This window comes from Rana temporaria, chromosome 13, assembly GCF_905171775.1.
Source record: "Rana temporaria chromosome 13, aRanTem1.1, whole genome shotgun sequence".
In the NCBI taxonomy this organism is placed as follows: Eukaryota; Metazoa; Chordata; class Amphibia; order Anura; family Ranidae; genus Rana; species Rana temporaria.
In genome coordinates this window covers 17,181,254-17,201,712 of record NC_053501.1, presented here as the reverse complement: position 1 = coordinate 17,201,712, position 20,459 = coordinate 17,181,254, and the positions used below count along the sequence as shown (strand labels likewise).

At 43.4% G+C, this 20,459-nt stretch overlaps 1 protein-coding gene across 1 annotated transcript in view; it reads left to right on the top strand.

Moving 5' to 3' along the window:
* Positions 1-20,459, top strand: part of CEP128 (centrosomal protein 128) — a 256,542-nt gene that overhangs the window by 122,335 nt on the left and 113,748 nt on the right. Inside the window, exon 21 of the mRNA XM_040333200.1 lies at positions 651-846. Within this exon, the coding sequence (XP_040189134.1) occupies positions 651-846 (196 nt within the window). The remainder of the gene's footprint in view (positions 1-650; positions 847-20,459) is intronic.

Genomic DNA, 20,459 nt, shown 5'->3' with positions numbered 1-20,459 from the left:
TCTTCCCAACAAATTGGCCCAAAAAAAATGTAAAAATTACATTTTTTTTTTTAAGGCTATTATCCGATTAATCGATTATGAAAATAATCGTTAGTTGCAACCCTAGTGCATTTTATACAATCCTATTTAATTTCTTCATTAAACGGTTTACATCTAGATGGGGTGCCCCCTCTGTCTCTTTTCTCATTCTACACATAGGTCCTGAGTAACCAATCTATTGGGAATCTGCACCAACGCCCACCCTACTTGATCCCTGTTCCTCCCACAGCTGCCCCCTATTCAGATCTTTAACTCATAGGTTACTAACAGTGTATTAGTACATTTTTAACCTTCGCCCACCTTTTGCATCAGAGCTGAGGACTCTTAAAAGCAGTACCAAGGCAGGATGATGTGAAACAATGTACAGCACCGGTTGGCTCCTCCCACCAGCCTTGATATGTCTGTGTTACATAGGGCATCACAGAGACATCATGATTATGGGACTGAATCTAAAAATGTCATTCACATGTTGACAAGGGGGAAGGGATAAACCAGGGAAGGCAAAAACTAACCAAAATAACATCCGCTAACATCATCATCATCATCATCATCATCATTAGAACTTGCACATGTTAATAGAAGTGTATCACTCGTTCTACGTTTCCCATCAGACCAAGCTGCAGTGGCTGTGTGAGGAGGTGAGAGAGCGAGAGGAGAAGGAACGCAAGATTCGCAAGGTTCAGTACCAGCAATGTCAGGAGCAGCTGAAGGACCTCAAGCTAAAGAACGACTCGGAGAAAGAACTTCTTAGTCAGCAAATTGCCAAAATGGAACAGCAGCTGGAGGAAGCTCACCGTGACAGGAAAGGTGGGTGCTCGTGGTTTTTCTGCCATGGCAAATAAAATTCTATTATCTAATTATCCCAGTATAGTCTGATCCATAGTTGGCTTTGTTACACAACCCCTAACTAATTGTCCAAGCTTTTCAAGTCCATTGCGACTAAAATCTTGGCTGTCCCTGACATTCTCACAATGCCTCCTAATAAAGGAGCTGCATCCTCTGAGGTTCACTATGCACGTACATATGTCTGGGACATTGCACTTTTAGACCTGGTCCCCTGACTCCTTTTTTTAATCTCTAACCCTAGTCCCCTATTGCTCTCTAATGCTGGCCATACATGGGGCTGAATGAGAGCAATCTATCGATTCCTCCAGCCATGCTAAACGGTGTGGATGGATGAAACTCCTTCCAGCGATTTGTATTCTGATGTCTGTTAGAACACTTGAACAGTGACTGCATCTAATTGGATTCAGAGACTGTCCAACAATTTTATGCCTAGCTACTTCGATTTTTGGGTCAAAGAATGTCTGGTGGGAGGGTGCTGACATGGCCGCCCATGGTATGAATTTGCTCTGTGTATGGCCTCAATCTTAGCCTTCAACCCTACCTCATCCAAGGCAGGCCAGTACTCAAGCCTAATCCTCTACAGGGCATTGCATTGTAATAATTTATTGATGCTTGGCATATTAAGGCCAGAAAACAGAAAAAATAATACACAAATTTGGGGTTGGTCCCATTTGCACCATGTTGCGAGTTACCCTAATGCTGACCATAGATGGGTTTACATTAGCAAGGTTCAGCACGGACCAAAATTTTGATCCAGTGGGCAGTAATTTGTTTTGGAGCATGCCCACCTTTCTCAATCTGATAGATTGCATCCTCTATTTGCAATCTAACAATCAACTTCTGTTGAATGGGAATGTTGGGAAAACCTTTGTCGAACAGCGGCTGCAGCTGCTGATCAGTGTATTCTGACAACAGGGGAGTGTCCGCCTTTTAAGATGATCCTATGTTTCATTTAAAGTCATTGTAAGCAATCGCCGTGAAAAAAAAAACATTCATTATGAAAGGCAATACAGTTGTGCATAGATAAAAATAAAATAAAAATGCACCCCCCCCCCCCTTTTTTTTATATAATTGATAACATTATCTGTGTTCTCTGCTTGCTCCGGAGCTGGGGGAAGAGAAATGGCAGCACGCTGATCTTCCCAGTAAATGGCTGTGCAGGGGAGGGGGTGTCAGGTCAACTCTGATCATTGGAGGAGTGCATATCTAGAGAACTGACCACACTGTGCTATTTAGTGTGGACCTTGCTTTGTGCACTGGTGGGCAGTCATGTTGGAACAGGAAGAGGTCATCCCCAAACTGTTCCCACAATTTGGGCGCATGAAATTGTCCAAAATGTCTCGGTATGCTGACGCCTTAAGAGTTCCCTTCACTCGAACTAAGGAGCCAAGCCCAACTCCTGAAAAACAACCCCACACCACAATCCCCCCTCAGCCAAATGATTTGGAACAGTGCACAAAGCAAGGTCCATAAAGACATGGATGAGTGAGTTTGGGGTGAATGAACTTGTCTGGCCTGCACAGAGTCCTGACCTCCACTCGATAGAACACCTTTGGGATCAATTTGAGTGGAGACTACGAGCCAGGCCTTCTCAGGCACTGAGGTTGATTGATCCCAAAGGTGTTCTATCGGGTTGAGGTCAGGACTTTGTGCAGGCCAGACAAGTTCCTTCACCCCAAACTCGCTCATTCATGTCTTTATGGACCGTGCTTTGTGCACTGTTCCAAATCATTTGGTGGAGGGGGGGGGGGGGGGTGTTTTTTCAGGAGTTGGGCTTGGCTCCTTGGTTAAAGTTAAATGAAACACAGAGATCATCTTTAAATGCTGAGGAAGTGCTCAGGAATCGAGGAATAATAAAGAAATAGATATGAATTGTGTTCTTGGCTCTTGAAAACTGCCCAGTAACTGCTGGGTAACCATTACCTTTTGGGAGCAGATAAAGTGAGTGTATACAGATGAGCGGCTGGCAGCTGTGGACTGCTTAACGGTTGCTAGCATGGATTCTCATACCTGTGATTGTGTCCACAGTGCCTAATTCTAGACTGCCTTCAGTTTGTAGTGATTTGGATGGCAGTTGCCTGCGGGTTTGCAGCTCACTTACTTTGATCGATGTACAAGCTACCTTAAGAGATTGTGATCTTTTATAAAGTGCATAGTATCCCGGAGCAAACTGAAGAATTTGTGTGTTCTGGGAATAAAATGTGCAACAACACCTTCACTTGCAAGAAACTGCGATTCAAATGCCATATATAACTCTAACCAATACAGAAGACAAGAATGTCTGTGTACCTGCTGTCTTTTGTTGCTGAATAGAGTATTTACTGGATTGGTACATTTGTATAACTGGCTCCATGCTAGGAGGACGCAGTGCTGTGGCAGTTGTCCATTGAGGATAGCACTAATCTCAAACAGTCTGACTTCTACGTATCTTTTTATCTGCGTTTAAAGGCTAGGTTCACATCTATGAGTTTTGTAGTGGGTTTGCAGATCCCCAGAAATGCACTACAATCCATTTAGGACCGGTTCACATTGGTGTGTTGTGCAAGATCGCATTTGATTCGCACCGCACTGCAGTGCAAAGCACATGCGATGTCCGTGCTATGCGATTTCAGCCATACAGATAGTATGGCCGGAATCGCATTGCATTCGGACTAAACTTGCACAGGACCCTTTTTTGGTCCACATCAAAATCGGATCGCATAGGTGTTCACACCTATGCGATCCGATTCATGTCCGAACTGACAGTTCGCAGTGCAATATGCAAGCTGAAATGGGGGTGTCATTAAAGTGGAGGTTCACCCAAAAAATAAATTGTTAACATTACATTCAGCCGAGTTGTCCTAATGACAATCGGCTGTTTTTTATTTTTTTTTCCCCGTACATACCGTATTTTCACCGCCACTTCCGGGTATGTCTTCTGCGGGACTGGGCGTTTCTATCCAATTGACAGGCTTCCGACCGTCGCATACTACGCGTCACGAGTTGCTGAAAGAAGCCGAACGTCGGTGCGCAGGCGCCATATAGAGCCGCACCGACGTTCGGCTTCTTTCGGCAACTCGTGACACGCTGTATGCGATGGTCGGAAGCCTGTCAATCAGATAGGAACGCCCAGTCCCGCAGAAGACATACCCGAAGCCGCGGTGAAATACGGTATGTACAGGAAAAAAAACAACAAAAAAAAACAGCCGATTGTCATTAGGACAACACGGCTGAATGTAATGTTAAAAATGTATTTTTGGGTGAACCCCTGCTTTAACAATGTATTGACACTCCCCAGCAGTTCACATATGGCAGTGTGAACTGCCGTGCGAGTTGGGTGCGATGCGGGGATTCGCAGGGTTCCCGCATCGCACTAGTGTAAATCCAGCCTTAAAGCGGACATTCAGTCATTTCTTCAACTCTCAATCTATTTAATGCTTGATGTTTTAACTTTGGATAGTAAATACCTTATACAGCCCACTTTCTGTTTCTTGTCTGGTAAAATGCCTAGGCTTATGACAACATGCACAGCTCTCTCACTCTTGTGAGTTTGCCAGGAAGAGCTGCAGGTGTGCCTGTGTGTGTCTTTGTAAATCCAGGACATGAATAGGCAGCAGCTTCAGCTGCCCACAGTTAAAATGGATGCAGCCAGATTCAGTGGAGGGAGATTTCTGCAGCATATTTGGCAAGTACAGAATCACAGTATATATAAAATAATATGCAAAGTGGTTGGAGGGATAGCAAAGATGTTGTTATTACAAATTATTTAAGCAGACTGCAGTTCCTCTTTTAACCATAGTTCCTTTGGGTCCTATTTACACCTAGCAGTGTTAATTTCATTGATGAAAATGTGTAATTTTCCTCCGCTGCATGTGTCAAATGTCATTTTCCTCTGCTGCATGTTTTCAGTGACAAAAACGAAAATAAAATTTGATATGCGTCCAATTGATGAAAATCCATTCCGATTTTCATCAATGAATGAAGATGGAACAAAAATGTGAGGGAGGGACATTCACCCACCTGAACTTCTGCTTTCCTCAGAGCTCCGCCTGTCTGTTAAAGCCCCAGCCCCCTGACAAGCTGTATTGTCAGACTGGCTGCCTGGAAGTTCTGGAACAATGTCCTGAAAATCACAGAAGAGGAACTCCTCCCTCAAATTTGTGTCTGGATGTGACGTGAGTGTTTGTCTTCCCTCCCAGCAAGGTAGCAGTGCTTAGCTCTGTGTAATAGAACAGGCTCCCCAGACCAGTTCTCTGCTCTGTGCACTCCCTCACTTCCCTACAGGTTAGATTTTTATTCCAGGAGTATATAATGAGTTTGGAAACTCTAGAGAAGTGCTTAACCCCTTGACGTAACACATATATGCGGCCCCACTGCACTTTTTGCGTATATACCTTTTGTGCTGGGAGCGCGGACACATCGTGGTCCCAGCGCAGAGACTGGGATCTCACCAATACTGGGACCCAGAACTCCCGATTCTGGGTCATCTGATCAATGTGGTAGCCTCTGATTGGCTACCACAATGACCAGTCATTGTGAAGTCACTCTTTCTCTTTCTCTCATTTTTTTTATTTGTATCGGTGTCTGTGTGTTTTATGTGGGACAAAAGAATGAATGCACACTATTATTTCTGGACTTTACTATAGCCACTAACATACACATACATATCGCTGCGATCATCAGAAGCAGGAGAGTTTATTTTGCATTGTTCTTCAGTGATAGGTTATGGCAGTAACAAGATTATTTATTTTATATTTATTCTTATATTTTTTTTGGGCCCGTTTTTTCCTTCTGATAATGAAAAAAAAGAAAAAGCAGGAGATTATCCATTATAATTTGCCACCAAATGAAAGCCCAATTTGTCCTGAAAAACACATATAATACACTTGGATGTGTGATGCGAGTTGTAATATGTACGGTTTTACTAACACATGTTAAATTGACAAAATTGTGCTTGGGCATTAAGATTTGTTTTAGCGTGAAGGGGTTAAATAATGCATTACAATTTTAAAACCATTCGATTTTAGTTGTCTAAAATATGACTAAAACAATTCAGAAGAATAAAAACAACTAAAAATAAAATGGCATTTCAGTCAAACCACTATGACTAAAACGAGATCCAAATTTAATGTCCGAATTAACACTGCATCTTTGCAAGTTTCCTGCAGCGTCTTTTGGACGCAGTATTGCGAGTTTTCAGCTCCATAGGCTTCAATAGAATTGCATCAAAAACTCATGCACATACATTTTGCTGCATTTTCTTTTCTTCAAGAAACACCTCCTCCTATGCCAAAAAGTGCAAAATGCATTTAAAAAAGCATAAATGCCATGCATGCGAAACGCACCAGGAACGTGTTGCAAAAATACATCAACAAATGCATAATGTGAACCTAACTGAACAGTGCACCTGTGTGATTGTACATTTGCATAAACACAGGATACAGAGCTATGGTGTTTGTTTTTTGTTTTTTATTGGAATTGACTAAACTAAAATTATTTTCTATGTATAACTTCCCTGAAAGGTTTCAGCAAAGAAGTTTGCTAAAATGTTAAGAAAAAAAAACAGTAAAAGCTTGCTGCTGTTTCAATTGCTGACCCTCATGTACAAGGACGTAGTATGGCCATAAGACACATCTGACCATACTTGCTGGGTCTCCAGTCTGCCAGGACATGCCATAGTCTTTTTCATAATTTGGCCAACAGACATCGATTGCTCACACTGTTTGAAAGCACGGTTTTCACACAAAGAATAGATAATAAACATTCCGCTCCCTGCTTTCCAACATGTCAGAATACATCCATAGCATTGATGTTCAGAAAGGAGCGCCAAACCAAATGATGAGCATCCAATTGGCTGTTAATTTTTCATAATATGATCACATAAAGCAGCCAATGTGTTTTGGGTGCCAGTACACCCCCCCAAATCGCCTCTCGTATCGGGGCTTAAAGAGGCACTGCACTCTACTTTTTTATTTTATACTCCCTCTTACCTGTCTTTTTGCATTATCATCGAGTTCACATCTCTGCCTAGCTGATATGAGTTACTTGGGTGTAACAGCCCAGATTCCATGCCCTCATCTTGGCCCACCTTTGTTATTGTGAGCCAGCTGCCTCTTCCAGGTTCAGGCCGCTGGACCACGGTGACACATAGCAGCTCCACCCACTGGCATCCACCGTTTGTCCTACTCCTGCTGCCTCCTGGCATAGCCATGTTGGTGTTAAGGGGGGGAGGGGAAGGGTTTGGAAGGAAGTTAGGCAGGGTCCATGGTGGGCAGCTGGACCACCATGACACACGGTAGCTCCACCGGCAGTTAGAGCTGGGCGATTTATTTTTCCCCTAATAAAAAAAAAAAAATCTGCCTTTTTTATTTTTTTTGTGATAAACTCAGATTTACGTTTCAAATAACTTTTATTTTTTTATTTTTATTTATTTATTTTTATGGACACCGCGCCGGTCCTGAGGAGCTGCGGCAGGAGTTTTTAGGCGTCACGGACTAGGCTGAAGCAGGTCCGGTCCTGGGGAAAAAAAAAACTTTTAAAAACTTGAATCGATTTGACCTTCCAACTCGATTTTAAAATCAAATCGATTTTTTTTCCCCAGCCCTACCGGCAGTAGCGGTTTGTCCTACTCAGCCTCCTGGAAAAGACATCTAGGCATGAATGGCAGCTGGGGGAAGGGGGTTTGAAGGACTAGATAAAAGTTGAATGGGGGGGGGTAAAAAGAGGTGCTTTTCAGATTGTGGCATGGGGGACGGAGCCATGGTGGCAGACTCAAAGTGAAGGTCTGCTTTAAGAACGAAAAGAACAAAGGGACTCGAGGAAAACGGCTGAAAAACAGATCTGTATTAAATCTGCTATGCTGCTATCATGGAATATTGATTTACCAGTATTCCCGGCAGAAATCGCTAGTAATATCGGTACAATGAGAACAAATTAAATTTAATACAGATGTGCAAATCCATTTGATCACTTATTTCATTCTCGCGTCGTGATCATATTACAAAAAAATTAAAGAAACTTGGACTCTTTCATCATTTCGGTTTGGCGCTCCTTCCTGTATTTCTATGCTTTAAAATGGTTTCTTGTACCCACCAAAGAGAGCCTTGCTTTATGTGAGCTGCCTTACCAGAGCCAGTGAGTTTATTGAAATTCTTTTAATTTTTTTATTTTTATTTAAACCAATGCATTGAGAAGCCCCGGCACCTCTTGAATGTCTTTCTGGAGAATACATCAATGTGCAGCAAGGCACTCCTGAGCTCCGCCACCCTCACTGTCAGTCCAGTTGTAACCTCTACACTGAGTGTATGGTGTATACACCTCATCGCTTGCTGTGTCTGTGGAAGATAGTGACCTGTTTTCTCTATTAAACCAATGATATTTTCCTGATCAGCAGTTTTTTGCAACATGATCTAACAAACACGTGTGTTCGAGCTGCAACACCACAGCTTCTAGACATTGCAAAGTGGACAAAATAAAAATTGTAATGTTTATTTTTTTTACCTTTTTGTAACCTTTCCAGATTTTGATTTTATTTATAGTATAAGCACTTTTATTTTACATTTATGGCAATGTTCAGCACAAAGATTTTACAGTTATAATTGGAAACAGATTAGATTGTCTAGGGATAAATATCCTAATTTTGACAATTTTTTTTTTTTTTTTTTTTTTAAATTTCAAATTTGTTTTAAAGGAAACCATGTATATGCCTAAATTCCAGATTTGGTAATGTACTTGGTAATGGGTATGTATTTAAAAACTTTATTAATATTGCCAGAATTGAAAATCCAGCCTGTTTGAAATTGCCATTCTGTAACTAGCTGTCCCTGAACTACGCACACTCTGACCCTGTATACACGAAAGCCGGAACGGGCCACTTGGGTAGTTATTCTTGTCTTTTTTAGCACCTCCTACCACTTGGGCTGGGGATGATACCCTAAAGCCCATGGCTCTATACAATATTTCCCATATTTGTGTAGCACCAGCATAGTTTCAAAGTTTTGTAAGCAAATATAAAGTTTGCTTTAGTGCATCCATTTATTTGACACAATATGGTGTCTTTTTTATATGGAAGCCAGTTGTAGTCTCCTTGCCTATTGTGACCAATTTGGTTTTTATGATTCCGTACATTTTTGCTGTTTATAAACATTCAGACTCCAGTGGATTATAACTTGTCATGCAACTAGCACTGCAATTCAATAATTAGTGTGCGGATACATATCGAAGTTCTGTTTCCCCTTCCTAGGGCTATATTTAGCAGCTATGGACTTTTTTCCCCCTATATTGATGCCTGATCTCTTCATGTGTGTGTGGCCTTCTTGCCTTTTTAGCACCTCCTGGCGTCTGGGCTGGGCATGATAGCCTGAAGCCCATGGCTCTATACAATATTTCCCATATTTGTGTAGCACCAGCCTGGTTTCAACGCTTTGTAAGAAAATATCACAAGGCTCTGCTCGGGGTGCAGAAAAACAAGGAAGTTTGTTGGCCGAAGGGCTTGAAGAAAACTATGGTTTGATTGTCTGCTGGGAATAGTAAAGCATGGTGGAAGCTCCGTAAGGTTTTGGAGTAGTGATGGGCTCAGGCGTGTTTTGATCGAACCCGCCAGGAAGCTGTCACGGCACACTGCCAATCATGGGCAGTGAGGCATTTCCTGACCAGCAGCTGCACGTACACATGCTGCCTATGATTGGCGGTGTGCAGTGCCGGCTTCCTGGCGGTCTCGATCCGAGCGGCACCTAGTTTTTTTTTTCTTTCCTAATTGCATTATGCATTTAGGTAAAAAAAAAAAAAACTTCTGCCTTTTAGTACCACTTTAATGATTTTATACACTGAATAGAAAAAGCAGAAGCAGGGAGAATTTTGTATTGCAGGTCCTTGGGTACAGCTTCTTCTCCAGCAAGAACAGTGTGAGATCACCAAATCTGGTGAGACTAGCAGTGCCTTTTTAAAGGGGTTGTAAACCCTCAAGTTTTATCCATCTTAATGCATTAAGGTGAAAAACAGGCTTCAGCCCCCCTTTTTCTTACCTGACCCCGATTTATCCAGTGACGAGAGCCAGCCCAGCAGCTGTCTTGGGTCCTCAGTGGATAGATTAATAGCAGCAGAAGCCGCCATTGGCTCCTGTTGCTGTCAATCACATCCAGTGACACGGGAGTCGGGGGTGGGGCCGAGTCCTGCTGTCTGTGTCAATGGACACAGCAGCAGGACTTGGGAGTGTGCCCGCACGAGTATCCCCTTGGAATGCGGGTCACAAGTGGGGAATTTGATACAGGGAGGAGCCAGGAGCGCCTCTGGGAGACACCTCAGAAGAGGAGAATTGGGGTCACTCTGTTTAAAACCCTTGCACAGAGAAGGCAAGTATAACATGTTTGTTAAAAAAAAAAAAAAAAAAACATTTTACTTTACTTTTTAATAACTTGAAGTTGATGAGATTTTTTTTCAGAAAATAGGTATCGTAAAGCCTGTTTCACACAAGCTTCAGCTTGCATAGGAGCAGAGCAAACTGCAAGCTTTGACAAAGCATTTGCAGAGCTTTCAGTAAGCTTTGAAGCTTTTAAAGTGCCATTCAACTCCAGTTTGTAAATGTTAAACCCAGATCCTAATGGGAGTGCTGATTGCCACTTTAAACAAGCTGCTAGCAGGCTTTTAACAAATTTCTAAAGCCTGCTAGCAGCTTGCTTAAAGTGGCAATCGCCATTCCCATTGAAATCTGTGTTCAGCATAAACAAACTGGAGTTGAATGGTACTTTTTAAAAGCTTCAACAAAGCTTGGCGAAAGCTCTGCAAATGTTTTGTCAAAGCTTGCTGTTCACACTGCTCCTATACAAGCTGAAGCCTGTGTTAAACAGGCCCAAATGTTACAGCTCTTCAGAGATAAGTTCAGTTTAAAAGTTTTTTTTTTAATTGGAGATTTCATGCTACTGAATTTTTAATTATTAGAAGTCCTCAGATGTCCTTTATTTTCAAATAAGTTACTTATTCTAGATTACAAACCCCATTGGCAGTAATTCTGGAAGTTAGACCCTGACCATCTGCCGAGGAAAGAAGTTGTCCATAAATGAAACGATTGTTTTATAGAGGTTTGCACATCGGCTGTGGGCGGCAATATGTGCTGTGAGTAGTGAAGTGTGGGAGGTTCCTGCCCTTTGGCCTGTGTAGTGTTTGCACTCTACAATCTTTTCCTCTTCTCTTACTTAAAGAAGATGAAAGAAAAGCGGCAGGCAGATCTTTGCTTTGTATTTTGTCCACTTCTGCTCTGTTTAATGCCAGGATTCTGCCCCCCCCCCCCCCCCCAATGTGAGCAGTGATGGCGAGGGGCAGATAATGTATGGGCACCTGTAAAATTCTATACAGGACTGTCCCCATGTTACTTCAATTATTTATGTCTGTCTTCCTGTCCTCGGTTCCTGTCAGCGATCTCAGCTATCTGCATTAGCTGTAAAACCTGTCAGATCCTTTAATTATAAAGCATTATCCCGCCGATGCAGCAAATGCGGCCTCATAACACTCAATTTAGTTTCTACCCCGGGGAGTCCAAGTAATGAAAATGCGTATTAGCCAAATAAAGAAAACATAAAAAGATAACCGGCCTAATGAACGAACGGAAAAAGGCTCAGCTGGGGTGCAATTCTTAGGTTAACCCCTTCACTGCCGGAACGATTAGTATGTGCAACAGATGGATACTAAACGATTTTGCAGTCTATACTCTTCATACACTGGCCTAACCCATTTAGCGTGTGTGTTGAAATCATAAGAATAATCTGCACTTCCTGTTCTCATTATCTGATATCACTACTGTCGAACAATTGGTCTGTGTGTGGACTATAGGCAAGAATGGCTGTTTTTTTATTTTTTAATGGCCTGATTAAATGACAGTCATAAAATATGAATGTTTCAGGGATACATTTGTAACATTAAATTGGCCATACATGGCCATGTTTTTTTCCTTGCTCTTCTTTTTTATTTTATTTTTATTTAGCCAGCCTAAATCAAATTAACAGATCACTCTATTCATACAAGAGAGGTGGATGGAGACATACCCCTGTCTTCACCCCCCACTAGGACATTTTGTATTTAGATTATCAGACTGCAGGACTCTTGGCCAAAATTTTCCAGCTTGTGCGTTCAACAGAAGTTGATGTAACTGTCAACTTCTGTGGAATGGGGATGGCCACACAGGGATCAAAATTCACCCAGTAACTGCTGAACCAGACACATTTCACTCCATCAAATGGCCAGCTTTTAAGCCTTGTACACATGCTCAGTATTCTCGGCAAGAACCAAGAAGAAGACTGCTGGCAGAGCTTTCTTGCCGAGTAAACCGAGCGTGTGTACGAGGCATTCAGGTTTCTCATCTGGAAATCTGCCAAGAATCTCAACGAGAAAAATAGAGATCCTGCTCTCTATTTTCTCATCGAGATACTTCTCTCTATTTTCTCATCGAGATTCTTGTCGGCCCGTTTCCCAAAAGAGAAATCCGAGCGTCGGTATACTTGCCTGTCGCCGTGGAAACCCGCACATGCTCAAAATTACTTTGACGCATGCGCGGTAGCTTCCACGGCATAGGTAGGGTGAAGCAAGATGGCGGCGGCATCGAATGTGACGAGCGCATGCTCGTCGTACGCGATGATGTCACTGCGTTCTTGCGTTTCAAAAGAACCGTGGTTCTTTTGAAAGGAGTGTGTGTACACTTGGGCGGCAAGGGATTCTTGCCAAGAATCTCGTCAGGAAAAACAAAGTTTTTTCCTGACGAGATTCTTGCCCGTGTGTACGAGACTTAAGAGTATAACAAATAGATTGTGTTGCCCTATTCAATAATATGACTTTATCAACCTCCCAGACACATAGGAAAAGATTCATTAATACTAAACGACTTCTTATTAGATCAATAGTTTGTATCATCCAATGTGAATCAAACCAAATTATTAACCAGTATCAACCAAAAATGTCCCAATAGTATATTCTCTGATATATTTGATTAAAAAATAGTCCGCTTTGATTAAACATTCAATAATCCACATGAAGATCAGAATTTCTTTTCCACCATAGGGAAAGCCCGCTCACCTGAATCCTGGACCTATACAGGTCACAAAGCACTGATCTGTTGGTACATCCATCCATCCATAACCTCCTAGGACACTGGTGTAAACGGTTCTTGAATAACAGCAGCAGTTCCCCTTTAAATGAATGGCATCATTCCATCCATTCAACAGGTAGATACCCTGAGGAAGCCACGTGGGTTAGTGGCGTAATGTGTAGGATTTAGCCAAATTACATCACTTCCGATCTGGAACCAAAAAAAGTCTGTTCTTCTAATGCTGTTACTTGAATGGGTGAAATTATGCCATTCATTTAAAGGGGACCTGCTGCTGTTACCTTTTAACACCAGTGTCCTGGGGAGCTTGTGGATGCTTAAAGAAACAACTCAAAAGTGGAACTTCTGCTCATTTGACCCCCCCCTCCAGTGGCACCTTTTCGGGGGGGGTGGGGAGCGGATACATGCAATACCTGGTTCCCTTACCTGCAATGGCGGCAGCGCCCGACAACTGATGGACACATCAGCTGCAGCGCCGACCATCGCTGGACTCCAGGACAGGCAAGTGTCCTAATTTTTAAAAGTCAGGACACTGGCTGGCTATACATTATACAATTGTCTTCCATTGTCTTTAGATTTACCTTCAGCTTTGCAGTGCAAGGGCCTGCCTGATTGGATACAAATTTAAAGTGTTTAGGTTTGACCTTATACTATATGATAAATCTAAAATAAAGTTGTACAAGAAAATTGTATAATGTATGGCCAGCCTTAAGCCTCGTACACACGATCTGATTGTTGGCAGGGGATTGTCTAAAGCCGGCCTTTGGCCTAAAATCCGACCGTTGGTACGCTCCTTCAGACAATTGTTCAACTTTCAGCCAACAAATGTTGGATGGCAGGCTAGTAAATTTTTGGCGGACAAGGGTCTGTTGGCAGATTTTCGTATAGTCTGTACAAAAGTCCATCACACAAGTCCAAAGTACAAACACGCATGCTCGGAATAAATACTCGCCAAACCCGACATTAGCAGAAGGTGCCCAAAGGGTGGCATAGAAAAGAAAAACAAGAAAAATGAAATCAATCCCGAGGATCATGACACAAATAATAGTCCATGAATGTTACAAAACATAAAGATAGAAAAAATATGGAAATAAACGTAGTCTATGAAAAAAACGTCGTAGATCCTGTTCACCAGTGCAGTGAAAGAAAAAAATATAATAGAAACAGTCCACAGGTGTCGATCATAATCAATAGTGACAATCCAAACGAAAGAGATCCTCCACCATAAGAGTAGTGTGTCTGCTTACCGGAAATCCGGCGGTCTCTTAATTAAAAGAAGACCCCAGAAAGCGTTTGGATTAACCCTGTGGTAGTTGGGATGTGGATGGGCTGAGTCTGACGTCTAACCCCGTCTCAAACCAGTAGATGGAATACCAAAATCATGGCCCATTAATCACCAAAGGGTGGCGCTCAAGAGCTGAAATTCCATGTAGTACGTCACTACATTCGTGTTTGTTGGCCGACAATTGTTAGTCGTTGGTATGCAAGACAAAATCCAGGCACACACCCTTTTGACAAAAGTCTGACGCTCGGTTGGCCAAAAATCGGATTGTGTGTATGAGGCTTTAGAGTATCTTTTTACGTGCATAGAACAGTAACGTGCACTAGCTTTAATTAGCCAATTGGAAACCAAGTCATTGAGTTGATTTACTAAAGGCAAACGGGCCGTTTCCCTTTTGCTTAGTGAATGTGGTTAAAATTTGCAAAGAATACATAGGGCCAGATTCTCGTAGTTTTCCCGCGGCCGTAGCGTAAGCCATTTACACTACGCCGCCGCAACTTACTGGAGCAAGTGCCATATTCCTCAAGCACTTGCTCCGTAGTTTGCGGCGGCGTAGTGTAAAAGGCCTGGCGTATCCCCGCGTAATTCAAAGGGGGCAGCTTATATTTAAATTAAGCGCGCCCCCGTGCCGATCGAACTGCGCATGCGCCGGGCTAAAAATAGCCCAGTGCGCATGCTCCAGTTCTCGGCGGAAAACGTCAATGACGCCGACGTGTGCGTCATTGACGTAAAGTCGTATTCAAGAACAACTAACGAAAACGACGTACCCGACGGGAAAAGACGACGCGGACCCGACGCCATACTTAACATGGCATACGTCGGACTGGCGTAAGGTTCCCCCTCATATAGCAGGGGTAACCTTACGCTTACGCAAACGACGTAAGCGACGGTTACGTGACGCGATTTCGTTCGGGAATCGGCGTATCAGGCTCATTTGCATAAACAAATGAGACCTGAACGTAAACGCCACCTAGCGGCCGGCGGCGGATTACATTTAAGATCCGACAGTGTAAGTGACTTACACCTGTCGGATCTACAGCGTATCTATGCGAAAATGATTCTAAGAATCACTCGCATAGATAATACTCCGTCGTAACTCTTCTGAGAATATGGCCCATAATCATTAAGGGGGGGGGGGGGTATATATTTGATTGACTGATGCAAGAAAATGCTGATATCATTCAGTGGAAATTCCCTTACATAGTGAACAGCCCATTTGCCTTTAGCAAATTAACCCCATTGCGTATCCTCCAGTAGAAAGTTTCTGCCAATAAGGACCATAACACAGCTGGGCCCGGTTCTTTGTGTCCCCTTCAGTGTACAGTTATTGCTTGCTATGCTCAGATTGTTCACCTTGCTATCAGCAGTCACCTGCTGTTTTAGTGTCGGCAGAGTAATGCAAGCCATTGCTTTTTTTACACGCTGTCATCAGATAAGTTTGTGTATGCTGTGTGTCCGGTGCTGTAATAGCCGTCATTTTCACGGTTTCAGTATGATCAGGATGGACTTCACAGCATGATCTCCCCTATAGCAGATCCTCCACAGATGAGTTGTAGAGCCTCTTTAAAGGTAGAGGTTTATTTTTATTTTTTCCCCCTCCCTGTGTGAACTTATCATTGTGTACATAGATTGTAATGGGGTCATCCGTTCCCCACGGCTCTGCTAGAAGCCTCAGCGGTGTTGTGCACTGGAGCCCAGTGGGGTGCTCAAACTCTCAATGACTGGCTGTGAGTTGATGTCGGCGCTGACAATGGTGTTAACCATCGGAAAAAGCCACTGGCTTCATCTTGCCTGGTCAGTGCGTAGCCGCAGCACCTCATCTTATGTCAGAGTGGGAGCAAATGCCTTGAGGATGGCCCCCCTTTCCCCATCGCTGCTTCTCTCTCGATCTCGAAACGTTGGCTTGTTCCTTTCGCTCAATATGGCCTTCATTCATTAGAGACATTACAGGGCAGTTGATGGGGACATGGTTTGGAACAGATGCCAGTTTTGTGTCATTTATAATGTTCCCATTGACTGTTTGTATAAGGAGTAGAATCTATTTCATATTTCCTCAACAGACTCCCTGGTTAAGAGCCATCCGCGGCTGTGAGCAGGAGCTTTGCCAGGTTGAGATAAAATGAAACCATTAATATAAAAGGCGTAGAGCCAGAACAACATCTGCTCATTGTGATTCCTAAACACGCATGTTAAGTGTACAGTGCGACATGGTGGAGAGCCAAGAAGACATTGTACGTAATGTACTCTGTACGTTCTCTTTTGCATTAGAGGCACTTTATGTTCAGCTTAGGTGACCCCTGGCCAGGTTATAGGGATTATCTGATGATCAGTACAAGCAACCATTACTGGTAATTCCTCACCGCCATGTCACGCTCTCATGCTTCTACCAGATGAGGGCAGATGTTTGGATGCGATGTAGATCCCGCTACATTACATGACTCAGTACATAAGGTCTGTTCATCCTGACCCCCCCCCCCCATAATTTTTCCAGGCTCATGGCAGTTTTGGGCTGATATATATGACATTATCAGGTATCTTATCTTTTCTTTAGCTGAGGCAGCTTCACTTCAATCCCTCCTAGAGAACTTTTATGCCCTGGTAATTGATTTTTTGTCCTTTTGCCTCATTATTTATTAAAACCAGCTTTGCTTCCTATAAAAAAAAATAAAAAAATCCTGGCCGGAGAGGGGAAGGCTGTTTATACGCCAGTCAGTAATGTATTGTTCTTTAACCCCTTTACATGTTTATACACAGATTGTTCTCTTCTGAGCTACAGATTGCAAACAGTGAGCTATCCCTCACCGAGCCAAATTTTGTACAGTGTTTAGACGATACTTGTAATACATGAATATTCAGATTTATTGGAACAAAGTTCTGGCTCTACCTTCACTTCAGGGTTTCTGTATAAAATCTATACAAAGGAAAATTCCTGCAAACAGTTTGAAAATGGGCCATTTTAGGGTCTGTGTTTTCATATCCTCAGAGGTCTGCCAGCATGACCGCTGGAATGGATGCACATGAGATTATGGGTGTGTCCTGCACAAGTTTGGCCAGAGGTGTTTTTTTTTTTTTTTTTGGTCATACATCTCTTGTGGGTCACAGGAGTACACTAATTTTTGTTTTCCTGTTATACAGCGTCTGTTTATAGTGGGCTATTTCCCACTATCTGCTAATGAGGCAGAGCCGCTCCAGGCAAGGGAAGGATCCTGACAATATTGATGGGATTCACCTGGTAGCCTGATCGGCAGCTGCTCTTGTACCATCCTTGGCCCTGGGGCCTGACAGCCTGTTGTCTACCCCGAGCCAACTGAGAGCGAGAGTAATGTGATCACTCAATTCTCATTTGGAGTCGCTGCTGACACCTATGCTGCAGCATACAGGCGAGTATGGATACCTGTGTTTGTGTATGCTTTTTTTTGTCATAACCCTATACTTCTCCTTTTTTTAAATCATGTGTTTTTTTAACCTAGTTTAGGTTTTAGTGGAGAAGAATTATGCCTCGTTTAGCCTTGTGGTTGGAGGGCGGCACAAATGCGCAGTGGAGGCGTGTTTTTGTTGCCCGCCAACTGCTATTCCTTAACCCCCTTAGCGGTATTCCCGAGCGTGACTCGGGTTGTTTTTCAATGCAAAAATCGGTAACCCCGAGTCACGCTCGGGGTAGATGTGCAGAGCCTGCAGCGCGCGCTGGCTTACCTTTTCCAGGCAAGGTTACTGTACTTACCTTGTCCCTGGATCCAGCGATGCATCCCCGCTGTGTGACCGTGCGGCGTCCTCCATTCCATTCACACAGTGCCCGCGCGCCACCGATCTCCGTTCCCTGCGACGTTACGAGCATTCAACGAGACAATTTTAATCTTCCTTTCCCCTTCATAGCACTTGATGATCTATCTCTGGGTTACAGCATGTTTTTCATGGCTTTTTTTTTCAGTTCACCTTCATAGAATTTCTCAGTGTTTGCCTACAGTACCCTATTTATATAATCTAGGCCTATTTGGCTACACACAGTCTCTTCTGATAGCATAGAGCAGCCTTTCTCAAATTTCTGGTCTCAGTGAACCCCTGATATAATTACTCTATCTGTAACTCATGATACATTAGTGTGATGGTCAGTGGGAAGAATGCTCCGTACACTTGTGGTTATTGGGAGGAATTTAGCCATCTTGCAGATGGCTGAAGATCAGTGGTGTCAGTAGGAATTTATCTGAGAGGCAGGAATTGCTCCTTGCTTGAGGAACCCCTAGCAACCTCTGGAGGAACCCTGGGGTTCCATGAAACTCCTGGTGTAGAGTTTGTCAATAGACTGGTCACACTGACAACTGCATCAGGTTTTGGGAGGAAAATCGGGGAACTGCCCGTTCTCTGTGAGATATCTGCCTGCCTCTTTATCTCCATGGCGCTCTGCTGTCCATGAGCATGCTAGAACCTGACTGGCCTGATCTGCCACAAGGCACATTATTCCCAAAGCAAAGTCTTGCATCTCCAGATAGGTGTTGACAACCTCAGATCCAATGAAACAGTGTGCAAATGTCAGATAAATTAGATGACCATAATAAACAAGTTTTGTTGAATAAATTGGTGCCAAAATGGACAAGAATCTGCATCGTCAGGATTGGGCACTGCTGGAGGCACTCTTGTTCAGCAGGTAAGAGGGCGACAAATCCACCACCCCCATGTTTGTAAACTCTGCTTACATTTAAAGAGAATTAACGGCCATGGTTCAGAATTGTAATGTTTCTGGTCTATGGAAATGTGATTAAATTACTTTGGATTAAAGTACAATTTATCACCCTCCACCATCAAGAACACAGGGCCAGTTTCCATTGTGTTCCATTCCATTCTATCGGTTACTTGATTGAAAGGGCGACGGTTTGTGAAATTCCTTTGAGGATTTGTGCGTTTCTCACAAACTTTCTTGCTAATCTCCCCCGGCCACCTCTTCACACGCGGAGGCTTTCCCTGCCCCCCCGCGTTCTGTCACCCATCAGAACTGGAGGTTTCCCAGGCACTGTCTAGGAGCTTTTGAATTCAATGCTTTGATCTATCCATCAGATGCGATTATACATGACAATAGCGGACTGGCCGTATTGAGTTTCACCAAGTCTGTTATTAGCTGCCGTGTTTGGCGCTCAGACTTGGGACAGGTAGCTGCCATCTTGTAGAGATAATGTTATACAGACCAGTCCTTTGTTCACTGCATTATTTCTGTGCTGTCACATTCAGAGGCCTGCAGCATTAAACTTGTGGTTCTGGAATGTTAATGTGTGCACGGTTGTGTTTTAGTATGTTTGGAAAGGAAAAAAATAAAAATAACAATGATTTGAAATTGTAGCCTCAGGGCTTTATGAACTCTGTTCATGACAATCTGCAATTTGCCGTGTCTCCACTTCCCAGCTGGCTACATTGGAAATTCTTAAACTCATTAACAATGTTCTTTGTGCTTCTTCCCTCACTACACCCTCCTGTTCTGTTTTCCACTGGAGTAATGAGGAGATTTTGGACCCAGCTGCTCTTTCTGGGGTGTTTAAATTTTGGGAAGGGCACGGCCCAGAGCCCTCAATGCCAGGGCATGTCTGTCTTGCATTAAACACTCTAAGTACATCTGATCCCTGCTATTTCGTATTGCCGTTAAGCCAAACCCGTTGAGTGCCTGGAGGGGCCAAGCTGCAGTTGTTGGAACCGATTCCCAGCTTCTGTGGTGAAGAGGGGGTTAATGGCATTCTGTTGTGGAGAGCGCTGCGGTTTCTGAAATGACTCAGTGAACCGAATCCCCCAGCAGCGTCCCCGGCGCATGTAAGCTGGGGACGGACGTGCAGAGTTTGTAAACTTGGGGAAAAAAAGGCCACTCTGGATCCTGGCCTGACTTGGCCTATGTGTCCTGCCGTGATCCCTGCCACTGAGGCTAGGGCATGACCTTAGTTCGGTCCTCTCAGGTTCTGGAGGGAAAGTACATGCCAGATTCTGGTATTATCCATTCTCTCTGATTTATTATTGACTTCTATAGTGCTACCTTTCCCTTTTCATAGCACTCGATGATCTGTTCTTGGGGTTACACCATGTTCTGCAATGCGCCATGAATTTCTAGATACCTGCTACCTGTCTCCCCACATACAAACTGTGTATGTTGATAATATAGTGTTGTCAATCAGGGTGGTCATGCCCAGACCAATTCCAGCACAAACCAAACCTCTTCGGTCCTAATCTGGTAAATATTGGGTTTTGTAG